General features: G+C 48.8%; 1 protein-coding gene across 18 annotated transcripts in view; it reads right to left on the bottom strand.

Annotated features, from left to right (window-relative positions):
• Positions 1-15483, bottom strand: part of PRRC2B (proline rich coiled-coil 2B) — a 47741-nt gene extending 32258 nt beyond the window's left edge. For 5 of the 18 annotated variants that reach the window (XM_052667813.1, XM_052667822.1, XM_052667816.1 and 2 more), the window contains exons 1-5: positions 15266-15482; positions 2585-2752; positions 1507-1684; positions 1190-1292; positions 147-219 (exon numbers count right to left, since the gene is read on the bottom strand). In XM_052667813.1, coding sequence (XP_052523773.1) covers positions 147-219; positions 1190-1292; positions 1507-1684; positions 2585-2699 — 469 coding nt within the window. In that variant the 5' untranslated portion in view covers positions 2700-2752; positions 15266-15482. Of the gene's footprint in view, positions 1-146; positions 220-1189; positions 1293-1506; positions 1685-2584; positions 2753-14865; positions 15000-15265 lie in introns of those variants that run through there. The other 13 variants (XM_052667818.1, XM_052667823.1, XM_052667824.1 and 10 more) reach the window with 5 other exon arrangements.
• Between the last annotated feature and the right edge of the window lie 11884 nt (positions 15484-27367).

Here is a 27367-nt window from a genome sequence, read left to right as displayed (position 1 = left end):
CTCATGTGGCCTCACTGTGCTGTAACCAACACAGCTGTATGCCATTAGGCACCAGTCTAGACAGGGAGGGCAGAAAGAGCTCGCTCAACCCAACTCATGCCTGAGACAAGCATGTATCCAGCTTCCTTTCTGTTGATCATACTCACCACCTTCTAGTCCTGCTGGCTTTCCATTCAGCTGTGCCCATGACTTTGGTCCACCTGGCACTGAATTTGTACTCTGAAAATACAATGAAGTCAAAACAAAACCAAAACAAATGAACAAAATGCTCAAAGATTAATTACTCCTCACTTCCTGGGTAGTACCTGCCACAGGTACCCAGGTTTCACCGAGGTGCCACTGGCTACCACAGGTCTCCCCAGTTTCTTGATGGGGCTTAAGTCACCTGCACCCCACTCCAGTGCACTATGATGCTACACTGAAAATACTCTTCTGCTCTGCCTTTTAACTCTATACTCTTGTCACCTCCACCAACTATCTTCTCAAACCATTCTTCTTCCTTTCCTACCTCTAATCAAGCTTTCTCTTTGTTTTGTTGCATTTTCCCAAACTGGAGGTCTTAATCTTCCGGATTTGTTCCATGCTATGCCTCAACTTGAAGGCTATCCTGTTTCTCATGCATTAACTACTCTTTTCCTCTTCAAATCATAACTTGTCCTAATTTTCCTGAACCTCTAGGGCTAGAACTGTTAGTATGAAATCCACAGCACAGGGGGACAGGTCCTTGCACTCTCTGAGGAAGCTTTCTTACTTGCCAGTAGTTTTTTCAGGTCCTGACACTGGCTACTTCTCCCACATGACCACATCTCTTCTTATCAAGTCTCATCAGGCTGGGAGCAAGAGCTGGATCTGTTGTCACCAAGCGACACTTGAATCAGACCCAAAGAAAAATGGTTTACAAGTGCTAACCAGCCATCCCGCATTCCAGCCATTCTTTTTAGATGGAAGCTAGACTTTCCCCACACACTTGAAAGGTACAGAGGTAATGCTCACAAAATTATACTGTAACTGCAGCACAGCATTCCTGAGGCACAGCAACTTGGGAGTCAAGAGTCAATTGTAGAAGAATTGATTACACAGCAGCTGTTCTATAAGTTATAGCCTGCCAATTCTTACTTGCACATGGCAACAGAGACGATTAAAGGAAACCCTCAAGCTGACTGGGACGACAGAGACTGCTTGTGCCTACCTCCTGAGCGATTGACTGTGTCGGCTTCTGTAAATTGGAGACAGATTTCTGCAAACCCTGCTGCAGCAGCGACTCCTGCAGCTGTGCAGCCGTCGCACTGGAACTGGGAAAGAACAGCAGAGGTGAGATCAAACTGAAAGAAGGGCAAGACAACAAACAACTCTGGCAATAAAACAGCTGCTAAATATCAAGCTACTTTTGGTTTTGCACTGTCCTGAAAAACAGAGCTGATCTTTCCAAGTTCAACACAGCACAGCAGTGCAAAACTGCTGCTGCCACTTGCCTGACAAAACATAGCAAAAAGCAGTTCTACCCACCTCTTTTGGTCTGATTGATCCTGCTTGTTTGCCCATCCTGTACCGTCTTTGGGTACTATAACGATGTTGGGGTCGTTTCCTTTGTTCTCAGACTTCAAGCTAGGCAAGTTTGCAGGAGGTGGCATGCGCCGAGCAGCAGCAACTTTTCCAAGACTCTGTAAGCCATGTCTAGGAATAACTAGTGAGAAGGGAACACAAGAAATCACACATTGGCTATATCCTGCTAGCTCAGTAATCTCAATTGGTGTTCTAAAAGAACTGTACAACAATCAGAACCACTGTGCTATTCATAAAATTGACAGTCAACAAGAAGTAAGCTCATTTCCCTCAATATCACCACAAAGCAGCCATCTATTGTAGCAGACAGCTAATAGGCAGCAACCCACAATGGAGGGGGAGGAGGACAAGTAATCATCCCTTAAAGAAAACACCCAATCTTTCAGCTAATGGTGCAGGTAAATACTTCTCTTCCATTTCAAACAGAGGCAGGATTCTCACTTTCACAGCTTGGGGAAAAGAGCCAATCAAGCCCATTTCTTGGGATGGACCGGACATCTACCCCAGGAATCCTGAGATCTAGATTCTCCCAACTCTACTCATCAAGTCGCATTTACTAAGCTGATACTTCATTTTTCTACTCAAACATCAAATCCAGAGCCTTTCCAGATAACCCATTCCTGTTTTATTTTCCACTCCACCATCCTCTTTTTGATCACGCTTCCACTGCAAAACTAATACAGGCTCTTCCTTGGGAATCCTCAGCACACAAGTTCTGACCACTTTAAGGTACTTCAGTCAGCTTAACTGCCCTGTTCTACAACAACAGGTCTGCAACCTGACCAATTCATAGCACGGACACGGGCTATAAGAAAAGGCCCGCGGTCTCCCAGGTGCTTTGCCAGAATTCCTCCATGACTCTAAGATAACAGCAGCTCAGTAGCAAAACCAATTGTTTTCCTTCAAGTCTAGATACCAACAGTTCAGTAACCCTGCTGCTCCCCATTAGGCATCCTATCCAACATAAATAGCTCTGCAACAGCTTAGAGGATCGCAGAAGATTCCTGAAGGTGCTCCTTACCTGTAGTTCTGATAGCTTCTATTGACTTTCCTTTATACTTATCAAACAGGCTGAGAGTCGAGTACTTGCTTTTCCCATCCTTTCCCTTGGTTATTTGCCCCAAACGATCGGACATTGCGATGAAATGTCATCTAGTAAGGAAATTTCTCTGCGCCGCTCCCAATCTGCCTTTTAATGAAACAGAACCAGGAAAACGCCATCAGATTACCCAGCCACAGTCAAGAAAAAAGCACAACATGCACAACGTTAGAACTGCAGGCAAACTCAGTGCTCCGACACTGGGCTTCACTACCATCTCCATCCCTCCTCCCAACTGCAAAAAGCTTGTGGGATTTATGATTCATAAACGACACTGAAATAACTGCAGGAACACATTTCTCATGGCATCTTTTTCTTTTTTTTTCCTTCTGCCAACTCCAGCACTTCAAGAACAAAACTTCTTTAAGTATGAAAATACCAAGAGTGCGGTCAACTTGGTCCTTGTTAAAAGGATAAATCTTAACAATAAGCAGCCACACAATGACTCCTCAGGAAGAAAAAAAGTACAGTAACTTTTCCAACCCTGGAATTTATCGCTGGGTTCCCCACTGAAGTCCTGGTAGCTGCGTTTGTTACAAATAAGACTACATTTACCGAAGGTAACAGAATTCTTCCCTCAAACTCTTCTCCCCTATCTGCTGGCTATAAGAGAGGGCTGAAGAGCCCAAAAAACAGCTCAAATGGAACAGGTTCAGCAAACCCAGAAAATATTTTTTTGGAAAAATATTAAAAAAAATATTTAAAAAATACTGTATTTTCTCTGTTCTGGCACCTTCAAGAACCACTTTTAGCTATAAATGTGCTTTCCACAATAGGCATGGCTTGCTAACTTCTCACTCTGATTTCTGCCTGCACAAGGTGCTGTGATTCATACCCTTCACTCAAGCAGTCTCTGCTTTCTTTTTTGGGCCTAGGGCAAAGCTGAAGCAGGGAATACAGATACTGCAGACAAACATTTATCTCAGAAAAGAAACCTTGCTTATTTTCAACAGATGTTTCTTTCAGGTATTTTATTTATAATTCCCTGTCCTCACTTTTCCACAAACCTGGAAGCTTAATCTATCCTCTTCACACGTCGTTTAGATTTCCAGATTTCTTCTTGTAAAATCTCCATTTTAAGCCTAGAACTGCTGGCAGTTGTATTATACCATCTGCCAGGTCATATCTTACAGTTGCAACTGTGCTTTGGAGTAACAAAATGCTGTATTGCATATCAGACCTACCCACCCTTCACTCTTTCTGAAACTCATCTAGCTGAAAGCACGCTCTCAATGCAGCCAGAAATCATTCAGCATTCTGAAAGAGCCCATCTCTGACCAGAGGCTACAACTTCTCCCACAGTAATGCCTTATCAAACACCATTTCTGGGTAAGAGGATTAGTCCATGGCATTATAAACAAGATAAGCCTTCCACAACCATGCTGGAGTCAGTTTCAGAATGCACTGCAAACCTGCAGAGAGCCAAGCAAAGCCTACCTAAAGATTGCTGCCAGGGAGCAAAGTTTCATACCAATAAACCTGGCACCTTGCAGCGAATGCCCTGCAGTGCAGGGATTTAAACCAGGAGCAAACTGATTTGATGTGTTAGGCAGCAAGCAGATAGAGAAGCATTTTCTGTCACTGAGTAATAGCATTCACATGATGCTGTAAAACACCACCAGGTTCCTCCAGAAGCCCCTCACAGCCAGACTACCACTCTGGGCTGCAGCATGAAGCCTGCAGAGGCAGCAGTGCTGACCAGCATCCCCAGATCACCTCCTCCTGCAGCAAAAGGATCTTTGGCTCCAGTCTGGTTCCATCTTTGCCTGGATGATCACCATGCGCCAAAGAAAACTCACTTCCCCATTTCCACCATACTTTATCAGTAGGATAAATATAAAAGAGAAAGGGAAAACACTGTGTTTTGAGCAGACTTAGCGGGAAAGTAGATACTGCATTGAACAATGCCCTGTTTGAACCAGCAGGGTTGCAGGCAGTGTGAATAGCAGAGAGAACCGTGCACCATCCCACAGCCAGCTCACCTGCAGGTCTGCAGTGAGCCCCAAGTTGAGAGCTGGCCTGGACCCACCAACTCTGCTTCAGCCTCACAAATCCCAATCAATAACACCCATTTTAAGGTTTAGAAAACCTCAAACCAGCTCAAATTCTTGGGTATTAGAAAAAAAAAAAAAAAAAAAAAACCAACAGCTATCACATCAGGTTCAGGAATTAGCTAGTTAACAGAAAAGCCCCAAGTTCCTGAAAGTCAGCATGCAAACAGCATACGGGTAACAGAGCCAAAGAGAAACCCTGACAACCACTTATGTAACTGGGTCTCAGCTGCCTCCCGATTACATCTGATATCATTAGAAGGATGCAGGAGGAATAAACAACTACTTCAGTGCAGAGGAGCTGGGGTCACTCTGGGAACGTGCTGGGAAAGATCCCCCTGTCAAACTCTCTGGGACAGCCACAGCTGTTGTCAGGGTGAGTAAAATTCACAACTACTTTGAACTCCTTCAACGCTTTGAAGCTGAAAATGTGAAATGCAGCTCTGTTTGTGTGTTACACAGCAGCACGAACTGCAAAGGGGAACACAAGTCCACGGGGAGGTGAGGGATTTCTGCATGCAAAAAGGTTACAGTGGTGCTGAGCCCCGTGGCAGCCACCCCACCAGCAGGACAGAGTTGTCCCTGGGTCACCTGGCACTGTGTCACACACACAGCCTCTAAAGGCCATCACGACACTGCCCTATTTTCCTAACACACAGCTCGACAGGGAACCCAGGCAGAGACTGTCAAAGCCTTCCAGTCCTGCATAGCAAAGCAGTTTCTGAGAAAAATCAAGTTAATTGAGCTCTAAACTGCCAGCTCACATGATTATTAGGGGAGTTAGAACCAGAAGGCTGATGCTGACATGTGAAAACTGACAGCCTCTGACCTGTGGTCAGGGTTTCCGTGACCGACTGTTGACCCTAAAGAAAGCGTTATTCTCTGTTTTGTAGAACTAAAGATCTATCACTTACATTTCTGCAAGGTGTCCTTTGGGTTTATAGAGGTCTTTGGGGGAAGGTTTGCTATCAGCATTAGCACCCAGCTTAGCTCTTTCCATTCTCAGGACCAGCAATATCCAGAGACAGCACCATGGTGTGAAATACTGAGCTTCTCAGAGGAATCTGAGCACACTGCAGCGTGACCGGTGACATCAGAGGCCCCAGGGCACAAACAACCTGCCAAAATTACTTTCTGGACACAGAGCTCCTCTACCTCCACGTCTTCATGTCCTCATCATGCTACCCTGAATCTGACCTGCAGGTACTGACACTGTCTAACTCCATTTTAAAGAGATACATTTTCATCCAGACAGCTGTAAGTCCTGGAGCTGCAGCAGGGATCCACCGTGCACAGGGAGGCTGTCCTGCAAAAAGAGCCCTGGGAGAAGCTGGAGCTATTGGCACTGGTTAACAGCTGGAAACCTGGGAGCTGAACACACAACCAAAGGGAAAGACCCCTGACAAACAGGATTGCCTGCAAAGTTCTTTGTGAATTCCTGTAGGAAGGAAGGGCTGCTAGAGTTTTATTCACAAGACTTCAATGGAGCTCCAATATCTGGAAGCCAGCCAGCCTTAATTGAAAAGGGCAGACAGATTGATCAAAGGTAACACACACACACCAAGAAAAAAAAAAGAAGGAACCACATCAGCTCCTCGCACACCTCCAAGCACAATCACTTGGGCAAAGACCTGGACTACTGCAGATTCTTTGCTGTAGACTTGCACTCCTTGCTCTTTGAACAGCAGCAGTCACAAACACAAAACGAAGCAACAGGGATGGAGATTAACACTGAAAAGGCTTTTCTTCAGATCAGGAAGACTCTTGACCATAAATTTTATATGAATTGCTAAGAAATTCACAGGTTGAAAGATCTGAATTGTACTTCCAGAACTGAGAAACTACTTACTTAGAGTTGATGTTAAACTGAAGTCTTCTGTGGTTTCTAACGTTACCTGTAACACGAAGCCTTCTGAAAAACATGGTATAGTTTTACAGATCAGTGGTGTTCACTTTTCCTTAAATACATGCAGTCTTTTTTTTGCTACTAACCCTCAGAGCTAAACGTTTATCTGTCAGCAGGGAGACAGACTGCTTCTGGAACGTGCCCCACCAAGAACCACCTATCCACGAACAGTCACCACCTGCCTCTGCAATGAAAGATGCCACTGGCTGCCATTCCAAGAGCTTTGGTGAAACAGCCCAACCAGCTGCTATCAGGGCTTGGTGCCAGATGCACTTTTATCCTGTGGAAGTCCCGTCTGGGCCATGCAGGGATGGCCACCCTGATGGGAAAGGGCCCATATGAGCAAGCAATTTCCAGGAGCCAGTGCTTAGTAAAGGGGGGATCATAGGGAGAATATCAGCATCCAAGTGTGAAGTCAATAGGATCTGCACAGAAGAGCTGTGCAGCAGACAGGCTGTACCAAAAGCCCAGGCCACAGGAAGCCTGTCTCTGCCAGTCTGTCGCACTGCCCAGGAGAAGCTGCTAAGATTTGTTTAAAAATCTGAAAGAAAAAAAAAAAAAAATCCTGCCAGATCAGAGGAACAAGCCAGCATTCTGCAGTGCAGAGAAGAGATGGAAAGCCCTTAACAAACAGGGCTCATGATTCACCAGCGGGGACCCTCCTCGCAATCCTTTTAATTCTAAACAACTCCAGCTGCTCTCTGCATTGTCTCCTGTGAATTGTCTCTCCCTGTAAAAAATGAGAGACCAGGATCCCATCTCCCATGATTTATTGCAGAGGTATGCTGCTAGCTGAGTAATGCTGTCACAGGCTGTCTGCCAACAGACCTGCCTGCTGGCCAGCCTGCCCATCACACCTGGAAGCCAAGCCTGACTTTGAGACATGCAGCAGGAGCACAGAGAAGAGAGGCAATCCTTTGGACAGCCCAAGATTCATCCCAGGGAATGATGCCCTGTATGCAGATGGGAGCACAAAGGGCTTGCTCTATAAAATGACCTGACCTAATTTTCTTCAGTTGTCTTCACCAGGTTCACTCATAAACACACCAACAGGTCAGCAATCACAGCTCCTGTTGCTGAAGTACTCGGCAGCCCCAGGGTTTGGCCTGTGAGCTACAGACGCCTCACCTCACTGCCAAAAGCTTTCCCAGCACTGGGCAGGCAAGGAGCAGAGAGACAGCCAGGAAACATGGACTTGTAACTAACAGTGAAGCATCACGCAGACTGAAGCCTGGAGAAGAGTTCAACCTTATTTACAAAAAAACATTAACTAGCTCTGAACAGACAATGCTGCACCCTGAAGAGGCCCCTGAACTCCAGTAACTGGGAAAACAGACAAAGATAAGAAATAATTCATCCTGAGCATGCAAGACTACAGCATGCATGACAGAAAAAAAAAATCCATGCAGAAAGCTGGTCCACTGCCCACAGAAAGTGCTTATGAGCTTCAATGAAACTCTCTCCTTTCCCAGCAGCACCAAAGCCAAGACTTTTCTGCCCAACTGCCCCATCATGCAACGCTGAAGGAACCAACCCCTAAGAGCCTAACTGTATCTTTAATCCACAAAGCAGCACTGGAAAACTTTCAGACCTTTCAGAACAAGAAATTGATCGTAAGTGGAGCCACCTGGAAGCAGTGACTACTAGGAGCACCACAATCTCTGCCCTCTCATCCAGGCCATAAAGATGCTAAAGGAGATTGGTCCCAACACAGACCTCAGCCCAGAGCTGAAGCACACCAACCGCAAGATCTTGTGGCTCTGCCTTTCACTTCACCCTGCTCCGGTTCCTCTGAGAGCTGAGCATCCAGGGAGAATACACAGATGCAATATCCTGTTCCCTCAACACTAAAGCGAGGAGGGCTGATCACAAACCAGCAATATTAATACAAGCAGAAATCCCCAGCATAATGCTATGCTGGTAAAAGCTGTTTAGAAGCCTCCTGGCAGGATTGAGCTGAACTGTAAGGTAAGCTGAGCATTTAGGTATCTGAACAACAGACTGTGAGTAGCTACTCCAGATCTCCTGAGGGGGTTCCAAAGCAAACATTATCAGCTCTATTTTACAGGTAACCAAGGCAGAGAAACAGCAGTTGCTCAAGTAACGCTGCAGGCAGTGACACAGGTCCCAGAGCTCAGGTGTCTGTCCCTGCCTCCCTGCACATCCTTGACCCTGCTCTGCGTGCAAGAGCCATGCAAACCTGAGCTGCTAAGACCTTAAAGAAAGCAGTTCTTGAGCAAAATCATGAACGAGCAAAGTGTCAAAAAAAAAAAAAAAAAAAAAAAAGTCAAAACAGGAAGAAAAATGTTGCAGCAGCATCTGGAAGGTCTAGAATGGTGTTTCCTCCAGTGGAAGAGAACCACCCTCAGGTACCAAAAGAGGAACCAATTCTGTCCAATGCCTTGGAGAAGCCTACAGGGGTAGAGAAGTGACACATGTAAGTTCTGAGGTCACTGCATGAAGTCCTTCTGATTGATGGCTCAAGTCACCACATCTGGCTCCAAGCTGGCAAACACACTTCCACTGCTAACAACTAAATCCAACCACTCCATTTTAAGGCTGTAAAATTATCTGTCTTGCATATGGACTCCTCAAATTCCTACCACACAGGCTTTCAATAGTCACATTAAGAATACCCATATATTCAAGGTGAGATATAGCAAGAGGTGAAATGTGCTGCCTGCCCCCTCAGCTCACACCCTGGAAGAGCCTGACACAACCAGGGCAAGGGACAAGCCAAAGGACTGCAATCCAGGCTGCTGCCAGGGAACAGATGCCTTCTAAAGAGCAACCACACACACATGTTCTTTGCAATTTCACAAATCCTTCATCCGCTCCCATGCTCAGGAACTTACTTCACCTCCATGCGATACAGGTTTTATAGCTAGCAAGAGATTGGAGATGTCACAGATCCAGGAGGCGAAATGAGAGCAGAGCTGCCAGTCCTCAGGGTTACAAGGTGTTTTTTTTTTTTTGAGAAACAAAGAAAGCTCTTTCCACATAAATGCCAACAGTTGTTGGGTAAGCAGTTCTGTTTTCTCTGTCTCAGGAAGGAAGGATCACAGGGGAGGTGGGAGCTCACCTTGTGCCAGCACGCCTCGTTTCACCTGACCTAGGCTTTAGGAACAAACCTCACCACACTTTCAGACCAGCTGCTGATTTCACAGCCTCATCTCCTGCTCAGCTTTAGCACAGAAGGTGATCTTCACAAAGACTAAAGACAAAATGCAATGCTATCAAACTGCAAGCAGTAAACACCAATCCCTCAGTGCACGCATGGCCCACGAGCCCCAGCTGAGCCAGTCTGTCCAGCCCCATTCCTTCCCTGACTGCTGACAGAGCTCCTCTGGCAGGCAGCTCTGCAGCCAGCCCAGCACCACCACCACACCGCAGGGCACAGAGCTGCCCTGGCAAAGGCTGAATAGATCTTTCTCTATCAGATTTCACCCACTTCCCACAGCCATCAAGACTGACACAGCGGGTTCAAATCATTAATGAGATTACAAGGAGTTCAGACAAGCCTGCAGTTCACTTACATTGCAGATACTGAGGCTTCCAAGAAAGTATTCCTTGAGGTTCTCTGGTTTTAACAATACCAGGGCATGCAGCATTTCACAGCAAACCTTCTTACAGGACTCCTATTCATAGGATCCATTTGCACTACAAATGAATGCCGAGAATGCTGAAAAGAATCTGCTGGGAAAAGGACACAGGTACAAAGTGGGGAAAAAACTGCAACAATACGTGCAGCTCTACTCAGTGCTCTGAAGTGCAGCATGGCTCAGGACTCTGAAGCAGGGAGAGGTTGTAATGCTCTTCTGGAAACCATTGCCACTTGGACCATGCACAGAACATCTGCACTGTGCCAAGCTGGACAGGAAGCAAAGCCATCTCATAGATGCTTTAATTTACAGAGAGATTTTCAGCGCATAACTAGCAAGGTGTCATCTCTCTTGTTTTCCAGATTGAAAAATGACACCGCAGAACTATGCAGCTCTGCTGAGTGGCAGAGCAAGAAACAGACCCTCCACCTCTGACTTTGTGGGGCTGGAAACCACTCCTGAAATCACTCTGCCCCCCTCACGTGCACAGCCAGGAGCAGCACACAGCCCTGGGCCAGGGGAACTGTGGAGGAGCAGGCCGGCGTGCTGGGAGAAGAACGCTGCCAACTCCATGCACTGCTTTTACTACAGCAGCATCACAGCCATCACTAAAAGCAACGTTCTGTTCAAATGCAGAGCACTAACGCTGTAGTAAGGCTTGAATCTCGTGAAACTACTCCTAAATGATTGGCCATAAAGTTTCGGTTGCTAGGTGGGAGCTCGATTCTTGGGTTATTTAAGAAAAAGATAAAACCGCACTCTGTACTATTTCAGCCATTAAGAAACATCTCCTGAGTGTGCCCTACTCCCCTGCCGGCTCTGCAGCCCACTCCTAACTCTGAACAAGAGCACTTGAGGCTTTTGTATGGGGCTCCCAGCCCACATACAGGTAGGAACAGCTGAAGAACCTACCCGACTGCAGAGCACTTCCAAAAAAAACATCGCTATAATCCCACACAAAAAGTGCCTGTGGGAGGTGAAGTCCCAACATGAGCTCTTCAAACCTGTTTGCTCTTTGCAGCACCATTAACAGCAAATGTGGTGTCTAAAACATTTAAACAGCAACCCAGGAAGAACTCTTCCACCAAATCCCTTCCAACAGGATGCCACCTCTGTGAATACTGAAGTCTGCTCCTCTTTGTGCCACTCACCTCAACTTCAAAGGCTACTGAGGATGCTCCCAGCAGCTAACCCAAGCCCCCTGCACGTTTCAAGTACTGCACTGCAATAAAGTAGTCCTCTTGGCCACATCATAGTGTGCCATTAAGCAAGTCCTTAGCTGCTTGCCCTTGGTTTCCTTTTCAAGCCTCCGTACTTTAAGTCTGGCCCACCAGTCCTCCTCTCTCACTTCTGCCTGTGACAAATCCTACCATTGCTTCTTCCCTCTTGCAACCAAAGGGAGACTGCTTTCAGTAGTCCTCCATAAATTAACATCTACAATCCTTTAAGGTGGTTGGACTCAATGATCTTGGAATGTCTTTTCCAATCTAGATTCTGCAACTCTGAAAAATGCAACAGTGAGCTCTCACCGCTTCCAGCTAAATGGAGGTGCTCAATACCAGGCACTGGACATGCACAGTGACCCCCCCCCATCTCTTAACACCCCCAAACCTTCTCCTGTCCTCACAGACCCCACAATACATCAAGCCAAGCAGCTTCAATACAGACTAAATGCCACAGCTAGACGAAGAGTGATGCAGTGCTACCATGCCAGCTTCCAGCCCACCTGAGTTACAGCTCCAATGCTTCCAAAGGAAAATAACACACAGCACACAGGATTTACAGCTACACACTTCCCAGGTTTGTTCTCTTCTCTGCTATCTTTGCAGAGGAAGCATGTACACACACACAACATCCTGAATGCTAGCACAAGTTACTAACAAGCAATTTCAGCAAGGCTTAATATGATGAATAAAATCTGCTTCAGCCCCATTTCTCTCCTGTGGAAGAGAACATTTCTTTAGACAAATTGGGCAGTTTGAGCACCCATCTGTCTCCTTCATAAGGTGCTTTCCAGGCATATGCTATCAGGCCTTTCATAACAAAGCCATTTAATTTCACCAGTTAGAAAGATATATTCTGCTGAAGGAGAGAACTACATGTCCCCCAGCTTTTACCTGTTTGCACTGCTTTCACCTCAGTGCCTGATGATACCCCACTGCATTTCTTCTGTTCCCAGTGACAAACTAGTGATAAGGAGCTGTGAAATTATCGACCTATTAGGAGAATGAGTCAGTGCCACATGAAAAACAAAACCCACTTACAAGGTATGAATAGCAAGAAGAGCAATACTGAGACATCACAATCATTGCCAGCTTGCAGAACACAGGAGGAACACAGTGAAGAAAAGGGATGAGCACAACTGAAGTCCTTGCAATAAACCCTCCCCCTAAATACCATCCTATGTTCAGCAAGTTTTCCCTGTTCATATTGCTTCTATTCCTGTAAGAAAACATGGAATTACAAGTGGGAACTCCACTAGAGCCAGATCTCTGTGCAGAGTAACATCATAAAATAAAAACCTACACCATTATTTTCAGTGCAGCAGCACTTAAAAGTCAGCCCAGCTTGCCTTCAAATACTTCCAATTACTCAGGTGAGTGTAATGAAGGCCTTGAGCAACTCACGCTTTTGAATCTTAAGCAGGTGGGGATTCTGTAATGGATGATCTAAAGGGCTCTGTGCTGCACGGCTCAGGTGGGCTGGAGGCACTAGGAAAGCATGCCAAAACCACCGTCCTGATCTTCACCAGCAGCACCCCGCACTGGACAGCCTGCAGGACACTGCACAGGAGTTGGGAGCTGTGCAAAGAGCTTCTGCACCCAGGACTTGCCTTTACAGCACCGCTCGGGTAGCAGGGCACGCTGCATCAGGCTCAAACAAAACACAACGCCATTCCTCCTTTTAAGAGAAGGCTGTTGGAATAAACGAGCCTTTGAAGTTAGGCGCTACAGAAAGCTTTAATAGAGGGTTTTATGAAATGTCACCGTAGAAGTCAAAAGCTTTTATTAAGAATCTTTAGAAACATTACTCATATTTATTAAAACCAAGACATTTTTAAACCCTCCCTCTACTTTCCAGCGTTTGTATGGGCTGCTTCCTTACTGTTCCCAGGCTTTCATGCACATACAAAAATAGACAAAAAAAGCCAACAGTTTATCAAAACACACACTGTGTGACCAAAGAAAAATGTCTGAATTTAAAAAAAGTGGGCTCCTCTCCTGAAAAAAAATAGTTTTTGTAAACTAAAAATAAATTAAAATTCCATGCAAAGTCTGCAGTGAGCACCATATAATGCCAGCTTTGGAAACCTGTATAAGTGCCTTTGCTTACTATTTTCTTATTTTAAAGAGGAAAGACATCTGAGTCCTGCAGACAGATTTTCTTATCAGTGAACACTGGAAACATCCTAAGACATGTGACATGTTGTCAACTAAAGACATGCAGAAAACCAGACCAGTGAAAGTGCCTATGAATAAGAAAGGAATCAAGTTATATTCCTTGTGTGTGCCCAGTTAAGCACAAAACCAACATTAAGCTACCAGCAGATGTATTTGGACTGAGGAATGTAATCGATTTGGGGAATCAAGCAATTAAGAACACCAATCTCAAGCAGCATTTGTGATTTTGTCAGTATGATTTTTAATCTGAACTTTTTAACTATAAAAAGAAAGCACCAAACCGTTTCCAAGAGGTCATATGGGAGATGTCTTGTTTATCGTGCCCCCAAAATAGATTCTGCTAGCTAGGAAGAACCACTTTGACCCACAGAAAGAAGCAGCATCACCTATGGACCCACAAGGATCTGAAGGATCCTGGGTGAACTCCTGATCAAATGCACGTACAGCATTTCAATGAAGGTGAAAAACACGGACAGGTATTTCAACAGGGCAAGGGCTAAGACAAGACAAAACGTTCCATATAAACCTCAATTCTGTCTCAAAACGGGTGGGACAGCCTCCCTCTGGGCCGACTTCAGTTGATGATGCAGACACTGCAACCTGCTTGCACTCATTACCTATTCCTAGGAACAGAATTTCTGAGGTCCCGAGCATTTCGTTATCACCTTATCACCCCAAACACCAGTGACAAAGACACAAACGTTCGATAAGCCTACCCCGAGAAGACCATCCAAACCCTTCTGACGTTCAGAGGACAAAAACAACAAAAAAGCCTGCAGGGCAAATCAAAGCAACTTCCCTAAGGAAACCCAGAACTCCCCACTCACCCAAACCCGTTCAGGTTTGATTCCACAGACGAAGGGGTTGTTGATATTCACACAAAACGAGAAAATTGCACTCGCCTCACAGCCAGGGCTGCTGAACAAACCCTGCTCGGTGCTGCACGCTCCCAGGGCCCACCTCAGAGCCACCCCACAGCCTGCAGCAGCCACGCTCCCAAGAACCCAGCGACGACCAACCCCTTCCAGCAAGCAGAGCAACCTCTACAAACCCACCCACAACTCCCCGAGCACCAACACCAACTCTCTCCTCGGCGAAACCCCCCCCCCTCCTCCCTCTCACCAGGCGGCATTTCAGCTCCCCCAGTAAACCTTCAGCATCACAACAAAACAACCCAGAGCCTTCTGGATGCACCCCCCCACACCCATCCCAGCCTCCCCCTCCTTGTTTTGTCGAGACGCACACAGCAGCGCCACAAGAAGATCTTTGTGTCACACTCCAGACGGCGGCCAAGCAAACGAGCCGCGATCCTCACAGCAGCCCGCAGCCCCGCGGCCTACACAGCCCAGGCGGCACCGCAGCTCCGGGCCTGACGGCGGGGGCGGCTCGGGGACAATGAGGCGGCCCCAGGAAGGGGAGCGGGCTCCAGGTCCGGGGTGCCGCAGCCGCCGGGCCCCAGCTCCATTTTAGGGCTGCCTCGTCCCACCTTCCCTCACCCTGCCCTCCCTCCTCCTCCTCCTCCTCCTCCTCCTCCTCCTTTACCACCACCTCCTCCTCCTCCTCTCCTCCACCCCCCCCCCCCCGGTCCCACTCACCGCCCCGAATACCCGCGGCAGCCGCCGCCGCCGGCCCCCGATACCCACCTGCGGGGGTGGCTGGGAGCCGGGAGCGCCTGAGGAGCCGGGTGCCGAGCGGCGATGGGCGCGGGGCGCGGCGGATGGCGGCGGATTGCGCGGCGGGATGCGGGGCGATACGGGTTCTCGCTGCCGCTCCCTCCTCCTCCCCCGGCCCGGCCTGTCAATCCCGCGCGGGAGGAAACCGCGCCGCCGCCGCCCTCACAGCGCCACCTGCAGGGCTCCGCCGAGCGGCGGCTGAGGGCCGACCCAAGATGGCGGAGGAGGAGGAGGGAAAGGGGCCGAGCTGCAGCCCGGCAAACGCCTCCTGCTCCGCGCAGCCGTGGGGGAGATGGTCCCTCAAAGCTAGCGGGGCGGGTCACGCTCGGGGCCATCCCGGACAGTGAGGTCACCCAGCGCAGTCCACCAGGTGGCACACAGCTCCGCAGCTGAGTGCAGCGCCGACGCTTTTAGCCCACTGTCAGCCCTGAGCTCGGGCTGCCCCTGCTGCAGACGTGCCTCCAAGGGGGGGCTGCGTTTCACAGAATCACCAGGGTTGGAAAAGGCCTTCAAGATCATCCAGTCCAACCTCCCACTCATCACCAATAGTTCTCACTAAGCCATGTCCCTCAACACAATGCCCAAACATTCCTTGAAAACTTCCAGGGTCGGTGACTCCACCACCTCCCTGTGCAGCCCATTCCAGTGCCTGCCCACTCTTTCAGAGAAGTAGTATTTCCTGATGTCCAGCCTAAATCTCCCCTGGCGCAGCTTGAAGCCGTTCCCTCTGGTTCTATCACCAGTTACATGGGAGAAGAGGCTGCCCCCCAGCTCACTACAACCTCCCTTCAGGTAGTTGTGGAGAGCCATAAGGTCTCCCCTGAGTCTCCTCCAGACTGAACATTCCCAGCATATTCAGCCGCTCCTCGTAAGGCCTGTGCTCCAGACCCATCACCAGCTTTGCTGCCTTTCTTCGAACCTGCTCCTCAATGTCTTTCCTGCAGTGAGGGGTCCAAAACTGGACACAGTACTCCAGGTGCAGCCTCACCAGAGCTGAGTACAGGGGGAAGTACTATCAGTAGTTATAGTGGCAATAGTGTGGTCAGCAGGGCTGGGAGCGGGTTGTCCCTCTGTAGTGTGGGGCTGCACCTCAGTACTGTGTTCAGTTCTGGGCCCCTAGAAAGACATCGAGGCTCCAGAGTGTGTCCAGAGATGGGCATGGAGCTGTGCGGGTCTGAGCACGGCGCTGTGGGAGCGGCTGAAGGTCCTGGGGTGGTTCAGCATGGAGAAGAGGTTGTGGGGAGACATCATTGCTCCCTGAAGTCCCTGAAGGGAGGTCGTGGTGAGGTGGGTCAGCCTCTGCTCACAGGGAATGGCAATAGGATGAGAGGTGATGGTCTCACGTTGTGCCAGAAAAGGGGTATTGGGGTATTTCTTCTCCAAAAGAGCAGTGATGCACTGGCACAGGCTGCCCAGAGGGTGGTGGGGTCACCGTCCCTGGAGGGGCCTCCTTGGTGAGGAGCCCCAGTTAGGACAGCGGGATGATGGCCATTGGGATTTCTGTCCCATCAGAGCCTTTTTTGTCTGTAGACAGTGGAGAAGTTGGCTCCTTGGGGAGATTTCACTCCAGAGGTACTGATTTCTTCTCTCAGCGATGATGGAAACAAACTCAACAAACTCAGTAGAGCAAGACAGGCACTCCTGCTCTGAAATAGAACTCTACCCAGCCATTAAATACAAGCAGTCTCATGAGGCCGACAGTTCCTCCTCAGCCTAAAGCGGAACTTTAGGTCAACACAGTGTGAGCAGCATCCCTGGCAGGAGCTTTGCACTGAAAATGCTGTAGAAGTTGCTGTGAAGTACAGTTCTCCATCCAGGGCATCTTAAATCTTGGGAGTTGTCACCTCAGTGTAAGGACAAACCATTTCCCTCTTTATTTTTCCATCCCTGTCCTCTAGCACTCTTAGACTCATAGAATCACTAAGGCTGGAAATGGTCTCTAAGTTCTCCCACTCCAACTCCAATTCATCCCCGCTATTCCCACTGACACATCCCTCAGTGCCACATCTCCACAGTTCCTGTATACCTCCAGGGATGGTGACTCCACCACTTCCCTGGGCAGCTGTACCAATGCCTGACTGCTCTTTCTGAGAAGAATTTTTCCCTAATATCCAACCTGAACCTCTCCTGGTTATATTCATTTCTCCCTGTTGCATGTTGTGATGCACCAGCCATGCATTTACTGGCTGGAAATACAGGAAATATCTGCCCATTTTTGAAAATGATAAGCAAGCCCTTCCAGGGTGTTTTTGGTTGGAAAAAACTCACTATAGATCCTTAAAATCTAGCCTTACATAACATTTTCTGGATAGATTGTGATACATTCCCCTGCTTTACCTCAAAGGTGGCACTAAAGTTTCAAAATTCTGCTTGGTTTGAACCATTTTGGTGATGTCATTGCGGTGACAACCAACCCTGCAAAAGTCATGAAGGAATACTGGATCACTCCTGTAAATACATGTTATACACACGTGTGTGTGTGGATATATATAGAGAGAGAATAAACACCTGGGCTCATGCCCAGATGAAATGACCTCCTGCAAGCTCACCCTTTGACTTACCTGTGATCCAGTGTGCTGCTCATGAGAGATGTCTGATCTCAAACAAACTGAGAATGATACAGAGGGAAGAAATTTTCTGGACCATATGTGTTGTTCCTACGGTTCATCTGCACAGCTACTGAAGTTGCCAGGCACTGAGCTACCCAAAGATGCACAAAACCCACTGCCTGGCTGTTGGATCCCCTCTATCTCTCTTTGTCAAAATACCTCACTGCTTCTTCCCCTTTGGCATCCCTTCTCACCTTCCCCATCAGTTTTTTTCTCTCTGGGCTTATCAATGCCTTCTACTTCTCTCCTAACAGACAGAGGAGCCCACCCTCCTTCCTGGCACTGCTGACCTCCCACCACAAGTACTGATAAGCCATAACAGCAAACACCCAACAGCATTATGAGTGTGGCCCTTCAGGAGCTGGGCACTGTGGGATCCCCTTGCTTTCAGTGACTCATGCAGCCACCTACAACCCAAGCCACTGGCAGGTGACTCACAAACTTGTCCAGGTCAGCGCTATGCACACCTGCTGCTGTAATAAGCAGTTCTTCCAAGGTCCCTGGTGTATCTCCAAGGCAACGATCCAAGGCCAAGGGAACTGATGTGCCAATTAAAGAAAACGCTAATGCAACCTGTTGTGGAGATCAAAAGGACGCAGTAAACAAATGAAAGCCAATTCCGCATTCATTATCATGTGTATACACTGCAGCTCCTGCAAACCAAGGCTTCTCCGTCCAGCAGCAGGCTGAGGCAACTCCACAGAGTTTTGCCCAGTCTCATGGCTCAGGACTGCACTGGGACTGGGCTTGTTTGTACAGTCTGAACAGTGAAAAGCCATCACAGAAAAGAGCATCTCCAACCCAGCCTGGTTTGTGAGGATACCGAAAAACCTTGTCATGAAGTGACAAATTCCTGTGCCATTCTAGAAATAGCCTGCAGCACTTTTCACCTGCCTCTGTATAAACCAGAACTGGTTTCACTGGTGCGATGAGACCCGCAACAGATGGCAGTGAGTAGGATGGGATTGGTGAGAGGAGATCTGGGCAGAAATCGATGAACAGGTTTTGCCAGGTTGAAGCTCAGTGCGCAGCTCTGTGCAGGATCCATTCTGCTGCCCACTCTGATTTCTGACCTCTTCCAGAGAGCTGAGCGAATTTCCCCTGGACTTGAGAGTCAAACTCAACCTCCTGCTTCTTCTTCCCAGGATTAATTACGAGTGAATGCAGGAACCCCGCTGTGTGCTTTGTTCTTCCACTAATTAAGAATCCTGTCAAATAGAAAATAAGCACTGCAGAGGGCTTGCAACCCTGGTATAGGATTTGTATCTACAGAAATGACTTGCACTCTAAGGCTTCCAAGAATTAATTGAATTACTATTATATTCTGTTTTTTCTTCAAACATTTGCTGTACATCTATAAATCCTCAGCCATGTCTAGCGTCATTCAGGCTGGTTTACAGCAGAGCAGACCAAAGGCTAAATGCTCTTATGCCATTCTGCTATCGCTCAGCTGTAAACGGCAGCCTGCAGCACAAAACAGGCCCTTACTCCCTTTGCAGTCATTTGCAAAACACCACAGTTCCTTTGGAGAAAGCAAAGCAGTCCTGCCCTGCACGCCATCCAGAGGCCGTTCAGAGCACACAGAGCAAGCATTTGCCTAATGGTGTCAGATCGTGGTCCTTCTCATTTCTCATCCGCCGCAGACAGCAGTCAACATCAGCTGCTGCAGAAGAAACAAGGTGGGCAGTTGCGGATTGCCCTATCCACAGAAGATCATGCTTTACAATCTCATAAGATAGGGGCTGCTTCATGCCTTGAAGCATGAAAAACCATTTCAGATTCAGGTCTAAATCAAGCCATGCCTCATGCCTGCACTGACTTCAACAGCTTGTCTGAGACTGCTACAGGGAAATCCTGGCCTACAGCTAAGTGAGCAGGGCTTAGGATCCGAACTCTGTCAGGAAGAACATGAGAAGAGTTAAACTGTCAAATAGATGAGGCAGGAGAGAAGACACGAGTGGCTCAAGCCGGTCCCTGCAATCCCACTTACGATGCTGCGTCAGACAAAATAAGGGTACCTTCAGTTGCAGTTACAAAAGATTTTTTTCCCCCTTTTATTTAAGGCTTAATATCAATGGAGATGGTTTCATAAAACTGTTTTTAAGGAGAAAAAATGAAAAGTGTTCCAGTGAGACAGGGAGCTGGAGCCTCTCACCTCTCTAACTCATAGTATGAAAGGCAGGGAATGGGAGAAGAGTAAGAAAACAGAGGAATCTTGGTTATTCCTCCAAACTGGGTTAAATATGGTCAGGGAAAGCAATGATTGCAACACAGTGCTCATTAACACCAAGTTGTGGCAGGGACTCTGTACAGCTAATTAGGTACCTGGGGTCTTGCAACACAATTCCAGTAGCACTGCTTTCAGAGCTGGTTTGCAGAGTATATTCATTTTCTCCCCTCCACAACATCAGTGGAGTTCATCCAGTTCCTATTCTCATTCAATTCTCACTGCCAGAGCAGGATGGACCTACTGACTCCTGTCCCAGTGAGGCTGGGGCTCTCAGCCCATCTGATTTGCTGGTTTGTTTCCTAGTCCTCCCAGGTAGGAGCAGATCCAAGCAGCTGTTGCTCCTCCTAGCTGCTGGATCCAGTAAGGCTGTTCCTTTTCTTTATTCCTTCGTGGCCCCTGGGAATGGCAGGTTTTGTATACAAACAAGATGCCATCGAAGTGTTTCTATTTGTCAGACTATTGCTTGTCCTCCTAAAGTCTGCAGACATACATCATGCTTACTGAGCAAACACTGGCTGCCCGAAGGACAAACCCAAATGACAACCGAAGGCACTAAAAAAGAAAGTTGTTTAAAACAAGGCTGATTAAAAGGAAGAAACTATTCTCCCAAGTGGAAGTGGATTGCTTTCAGCTGCCTTTAGTGCTGAGCATTGCCTGCAATAAGAACCAAACACCAGTTGCCTGATACTGCACGTATTTTGGAGGCACTTCATCAGCCATCACTTCAGCTTCTCCCTGGATGTGACTGCAAAACAAAGCTACAGCTTCTGCTCCTCCTGGCCGGGTGATTTTCCCTTCAGCTGTGCTGTTCAGAGGCTAACAATGCTGTTCTTCATCCAGACCTAAAAGCTGAAACTCCTTTCTACATCCACTGGGAAGCCTTCCCACAGCCATGGCTGCGTAAACAATATCTGCCAAATCTCCCTTTTTTAAAGGGTCTAGAGAGGGGAGGAAATATCAGAATCCAATTACTTGTCATAGGATCCTAGAGAGCACATCTCAAAGTACAAGGAATATTTCTGAGAAAGGCAACGTGTGACTGCATTACACCAACTTGTCTGACTTCTACAGCAATTCATAAGCTGGCCTCTGGATTAGGTCAATATATGGGCTTTATTTTGTTCCAAACTGAAGATCAGCAATTGTCCCAGGCAACACTAAAGCCAAACCTCTGGAGAAGCAATGTGGATGCTTTAACAACAACGCCCCCCCTCTTTCCCCCGCCGCCCCAGCTATAGAAAATGCTATTTCATTCACTTCAGTCATTAAACCACAACCAACTCAGAGGACAAACAGCCCAATATTTCAGGCTGGAGTTAGCCACCAGACCTGCATGGACAAAGAGGTTCAAATCTCCCAGAAACTGAGCACATGGACAGATGAAAATGCAGTTGCCCCCAATGTATCAAAAGTATTTTGAAGAGTTGGACTTGACAATCCATACAGCTCCCTTCCAACTTGGGACATTAAATGATTTGCAATGCCTAATACTCAGCTGAGGCTTAAACTCGCACATCATTTTGTTGCCTACTTTCAAACCCTCCAAATGACTACAGATGTGGTAGGAATACAAGTTCAGGAAGGCGTTTGTGTTCACAGCTCCAACTTTCCATCACAGCCATCCAATCCCCCCGCTCCCTGTGCTGCAAGACAGCTGTTCTTTCACAGCTCAAAAATATCTCGCATCCCCCTGCCAAAGGGAACTAACAGCTGCCTCTGAACGTGATGAAGCTAATGAAAATGAGTGATTTTGTTAGAAATGCTGTAAGCAAGCAGGCTCTGAAAGCGCAGCTCTGATCTGAGATGGGATCAGCACAGCCTGGCCAGCGCGTGCATCCGGCACAAGCAGAGGCTGAAGTGATAACTTGTGATTAACAGAGGCTGAAATGATAACTTGTGATTAACAGAGGCTGTGGGATTCACCTCCAGGAAAAGGTCATTGTTTGGAACACCTCCAGAGCTGCAGCGTTCCTTTCTTTCCATGGAGAATTTATGAAATGCCGCTATGCTTTAGCGAACCATTTTTCTCCTGACTGCATTTGCCCCTTCTGCCTCACGAGAGCTCACCAAATCCCCTGCGAGTTCAGTCTGTCCTTTAATTATTAACAAGATTCCTAAATATTTCAGCGGGAGCTGAGCATCTCTGCCAGGAAGGAGGCAGCTCAACCCATGAAGATCCAACCCGGTGAGACCGGGACCTCCAGATGGGGAATCCTTTGGGATCCTGCATGGAACGCGGGGCATTACGCCCGTGGGGGCACAACCGAGCGCGGGGTTACCCCACCCGCGGGACCCTTCCCTCGTCCCCCCAGCCCGGCGACATCCTGCCTTGTCCCCACTAGGGGGAGCGACAAACCCGTCCCCTGTGAGCCCCCGGCTCGTCCTTGGGCCGAGGAGACGGGAGGCGGTGGGAGTGGGGCTGAAGAAGCTGGAGGGGATGGGGAAGGAGAGGGAGAGCCCCGGCAAGGTGGAAATAGAACGGCTTAGGTTGGATGGGATGTTAAAGATCAAATGAAATTAGGGAGGAGGGAGGGATGAAAGAGCAGCAGGGAAAGGAGGGAAAGGGCTGGTAGGGAAAATTTGTGCTGTTCCCTTCTCCAGTTCTGGTCCCCATCAAGAACGGGGGCTTGTTTGTACACTGGGCTCAAGAGAAGAGCAAAGCAGGGTCAGGGAAAGGGGGCAGGGATGAGGCCAGGAGGAGGAAAAGCCATGGATGGAGCTGCTTCTCCCAGCGGGGCTCTGGGAGCTCCTTTAACGCTGCCACGAGCCACTGGGCCAGGAAGGACACAGCCTGAGCAGGGAGATCAGAGCAGTTTGGGATGCTGTTCCTAGTGCCAGGAATAGTATCCCAAAAAATTATGGTGACAAGAGCAAAAACCTCAGGGATTCCATCAGACTGTTACGGAGTAAGATCCCAGCAGCTGCAAGTCTGTGTGTAGCTGTGCAGGAGGGCAAGAAGGGAAAAGGTAAAGGAAGTGGTGCTCCAGCTGCAGCCAGGGCTGCTCCAGGCCTGAAGGCAGCACTTGGCTAATTAAAACCTGCCCAGGGAGTGCTAATTAGTCTGGCTAATGAGCACTAGGCATGGGAGTGAACTGCCTGGTTCACTTTCCAGCTGGAATACCCCAACCCGGCCTGTATCATCACTGGGATATCGCTGTACCATTCTTTCCCCTGGGGTCTCATACCTACCTGCAGGGTCCCTAAGGTCCCTGTGCTTCCTCTGCTTTATCCTCACAGCCTTGGCAAGTGTGGGCAAAGGAGGACCAAAGCAGTCCAGCAGAGATGCAGAGTCCAGCGCACCCAATTGGCCGTCGGGATCAAGCACAGCTGGAATCTGCAGTAGTGTGGGGACCCCAGTGTACCCCAGACTTGGATGGGCAAGCAGGATGCTCTGGTCCGAGAAACCCAATTCACCTCTCTTACAGCCTGCACTGGGCTGGTTTTAGGTAAAAGAAAACAGAGGTCCTGGGATAGAGGCACAGTGAGGCTGATTTCAGCAGCACCAGGAGCTTCTCCTGTGCTGGCAGGAGGCATGAGTGGCCTCAGGGGCTGCCCAGAGCCCTCACACACCTTCTGCCCAGCCCTGTGGGTGGGGATGGGGTGGGAAGGAGTCCCTGACCTTGCTCAGGGCACGCATCTTGCCTGGCCATGGAGCAGACAGGCAATGCCAGGACTGACAGGCACTGCAGCAGGAGCACGGCCAGGGGGTTATTAATAACCTGCTGAGTCAGGGGGGGCTCTTAGATTTCAGGATCACAAGATACAGGCACCGAGCAGCTCAGATGCATTCCCCCCCAATTCCTACTTTCGACACTGACAGGGACAACTGGGAAGCCAGGTGGGGGCTGATGTCGGGTGCCCTCAGGCGTCACACTGCCTGCAGGGCTGCCCAGCCCCATCCTCATGGTCCAAGGCACTCCAAGAGAGGGAGACACAGCTGCTGGGACATGTTTGGATCACCAGCTCGTTGCTCAGCCCCATGAACTACAGCAGGAAGTGGCAACTGGAGCCCTACTGCCTGTCAATATAACTGGATCACATTGCAGGGAGACAAGTGAGCACCATGGCCTTTGCCTGCAGTCCTGCTTCCCTGTGGGGTCCTCTCTTCAGCCCCCAAATAAGCTGTGATGGGGCTGCCACCAAAAGGAATGGAGCCATGGACATTACAAAGCACAAGGAGAACACAGAAGATCTTGCAGACATGCACATTGCTCTAATTGCAAGAGTTTTGCAGGGGATAAGAGCTGCAGGCTGGGGGTCAGATGTCCCAGAAAGCGCCTTGTCTCATCCTGGCTGCCACAATGTCACCTGTGCTCCTGCTGAAGCCCTCAGCCCTGCAACGCAGGCAAGCTGAGCTCTGCTCTGGGATGGCAATTCCTTCTGCTCTGCAATGGAAAAGCGGTCAGTGATGTGGAACTGATTAACTTTCCGATGCAGCAGCCCATGGCAGCCGTGTGCATTGCCAAGGTGCGATTTCTCCTGAGGCTGCTGTGTGCCTGGAGCAGCAGGAGCAACCTGAGCCCGAACCCTGTCCCAGCAGTGCTCCTGGCACCCAGCATCACCGTCTCTTTTTCCACGCAGGACAGGACCAAAATACCCCATCGCACCCCTCCGCAGCAGCTGCTGGGGACATCACACTGACAGCATGGGCTTTCCCTGTCCCCTCTGCTGTCACAGATCACAGATCCCCTCTGCTCAGCCCCCCAGCACCTGCAATTGCTATTGCTGTCGCTGCCACTTGCAGTGGCTGAAAGAAGTGAATTGCTGAGGCTCTGCTGCATTCTGCATCCCCAGAAATGTCTCATTCCTTCGTGTCAGGCTGTCTGAGCAGCTAAGCCCAGCTCATTCCAATTAGCCCGGTAGTTCTCCAGTCTATCTACCTTTATGGACATGTTAGCATCTTACTATTTCCTGTGCTGAGCCTGGATGGAGGGGCGAGCAGGAGCAGTGTGGTGCTATGCAGATATGGCAATAACCCTTGCCGTGCCCCTCGCTCAGTGCTGAGCAGACAAACACAGATAGGCCCTATCAGAGAGACGCAGGAACCACATGCAGCCAGGAGCAGCCAGCAGTGTTAAACCACAGGCTGGAGAGGAGCACGTGCCTTTGCTTTTAAACAAATGTTTTGCATTTTAGGAGATGTAGACAAACGATGGAAAAGCCTTGAAATCTGGTGGTCTTCTGGGTCTCCTTCCTAAATGGGTGCTGCTTCCCATCAGGGCCTGTGTGTAGGCTCATGTAACTCACTTGGATTGTAACAATCATTTACCATTGCGACGCATTCCAGCACTTAAATAAGCTCCTTGAGAGGGAGAGATAAGGTATCAGCTTTCCTGTTCATCTTGCCAGTCTGTCTGCAGCAGATAAGCATGTTGGGCAGCAGGAAAAAGGTTATCTAGAAAGGAAACGGAGCAACGGCCACTGTTATTACAGGAGGCTTTGAAAAAAGGAATGCCACCAGGAATCCCGCAGCCCAACGAGCCATTCCCAGCGGGACGTGATTGATGGCCAGAGCCCAGCTGCCTTCCTCCCAGCCACAGGCATCCTCCCATCGATCCCACAGGCAGAGTGCCCCAAACCTGCTGTTTTCCCTCCTGCCTTGCACCTGCTGCAAAGCTTGGGGTTGCTGTAGCATCCCTCATGTCCTTGGGAACCTCTCTTCCACCTATCACAGAGCAGGAGTGGGAAAAGATTCTGGACAACCCCCAGCCTTTCTAAACCTATGTATGTGCTTGGGACAGCCACACTGGGGGGTTTCGTTTAATTTTGCCAGCTCCTTCCTGCCTGCCTCCCAAGTCATTCCCTCCATGTACTCCCCCATTTCACTGTTTCCCATTAATCTGTGTTTTATATAACCCCTGGCATGTGCTGGCCACGAAGGCTATGCATTGCCGTGCTATTAATACACATCTTTAGGTTTAGGATTTAAAGCAAATAAAACCTTCTTGCAGCCCAGGGAAGCAAACCGTGACAAACCAGCACTGGCAGCTTGGAGGTGCAAATCCCAACGGGGACAGAGCATCCTCACAGGGCACCTGCACCCAGATGGCAGCAGCAGGTTCCTTTACACCACGTGTGACTATTGCACAGCTCTTCAGCTGGAGAAAAACACCACTGAGCACGTTGGTCTCTGGGCAAGTGTTTCACTAGCATCCATCACTGCAGCTCTGAGCTCCAACTTCATTGCTCTTATTTTAATTAATCTCTGCAGGTCTGGCTTTTCAGCTCTGCAGAAGCCTGCTGGTCCTGGGAGGAGCTGAGAGAGCATATAGGGCCCTGGAGATGATACTGGGGGGAAAGGGACTCAGCAAGGACAGGGTGGTTTTGGGGGAGAGAAAGCCAGAAGTTTGGCTAAAAACAAATCCAGAAATTTGGCTGTTAGAAATCCTTAAACCAGTTGAGATCCCAACGCAATGCCCAGGTGCCCAGACCCATCCTTATCCACCCAGAAGCTCACAGTAACCACAGTGCAGAACATATCCACACCCCCAACAACGAGGCGCGATCTCTCACCCAGCCCCACTGAGCCAATTTGTTTCAATGCTGCAATTAGCACTTCATCACGGCCAAGCTCTAATTCCTCTCCTCCAGAGAGGCTTCCCCCCGCTCAGCTCCAAGGCTTTACCTTGCTTTGGGGGGCTGGAGGAGCATCTCCCCTCACGACTGCTCAGGCTGCAAGAGGTTAAGGATTTTATACAACTCCTACTTTCCCTAAATCTGCAATTCTTCCCTGCCTTCTATTTTTATAAAAAGAAAAAGGGGAGGGGGGGATGGTATTTACAAGGGATTTCACTCAAATAATGAAATAAATGTGATCAGCTGAGGGATTCTTAATCCGCTTTGACTCTCGCATCCTGGGCAATGACTGCGGGGATCTTTGCTGACACCGATCCCGGCAAGGCAGGGAGCAAAGCACCCTTTGTGCCTGCCCAGCCCTGGATGGAGCACAGGGTTGGGAAGCACCGAGTGTTCCCTTATCTGGAGGACATTACCTGAGGCCCTTGGGTTGATGCTGGAGAAAAAAAACCCTTGGTCACCTGCTCACTCACAGCCACAGGCCATGTGTCTGTTTCAGGTTCCCTGGCTCTGTAGTGTATACCTGTGGGAAAGGAAGGAGCCCTCCTGTGCCTTTAGGTTTTGCCCAGTATATTCGATTTGTAGCCTGGGAATGACACAGTTATCACTTCAATGTAAAAACTCAACTGACAGTCAGTCACACAGCTGGACTCCCTG

Source organism: Tympanuchus pallidicinctus, unplaced genomic scaffold (assembly GCF_026119805.1).
Source record: "Tympanuchus pallidicinctus isolate F22 unplaced genomic scaffold, pur_lepc_1.0 scaffold8, whole genome shotgun sequence".
Classification (NCBI taxonomy): domain Eukaryota; kingdom Metazoa; phylum Chordata; class Aves; order Galliformes; family Phasianidae; genus Tympanuchus; species Tympanuchus pallidicinctus.
The sequence above is the reverse complement of the archived record's forward strand: the minus strand, read 5'-3'. Positions and strand labels throughout refer to the sequence as shown.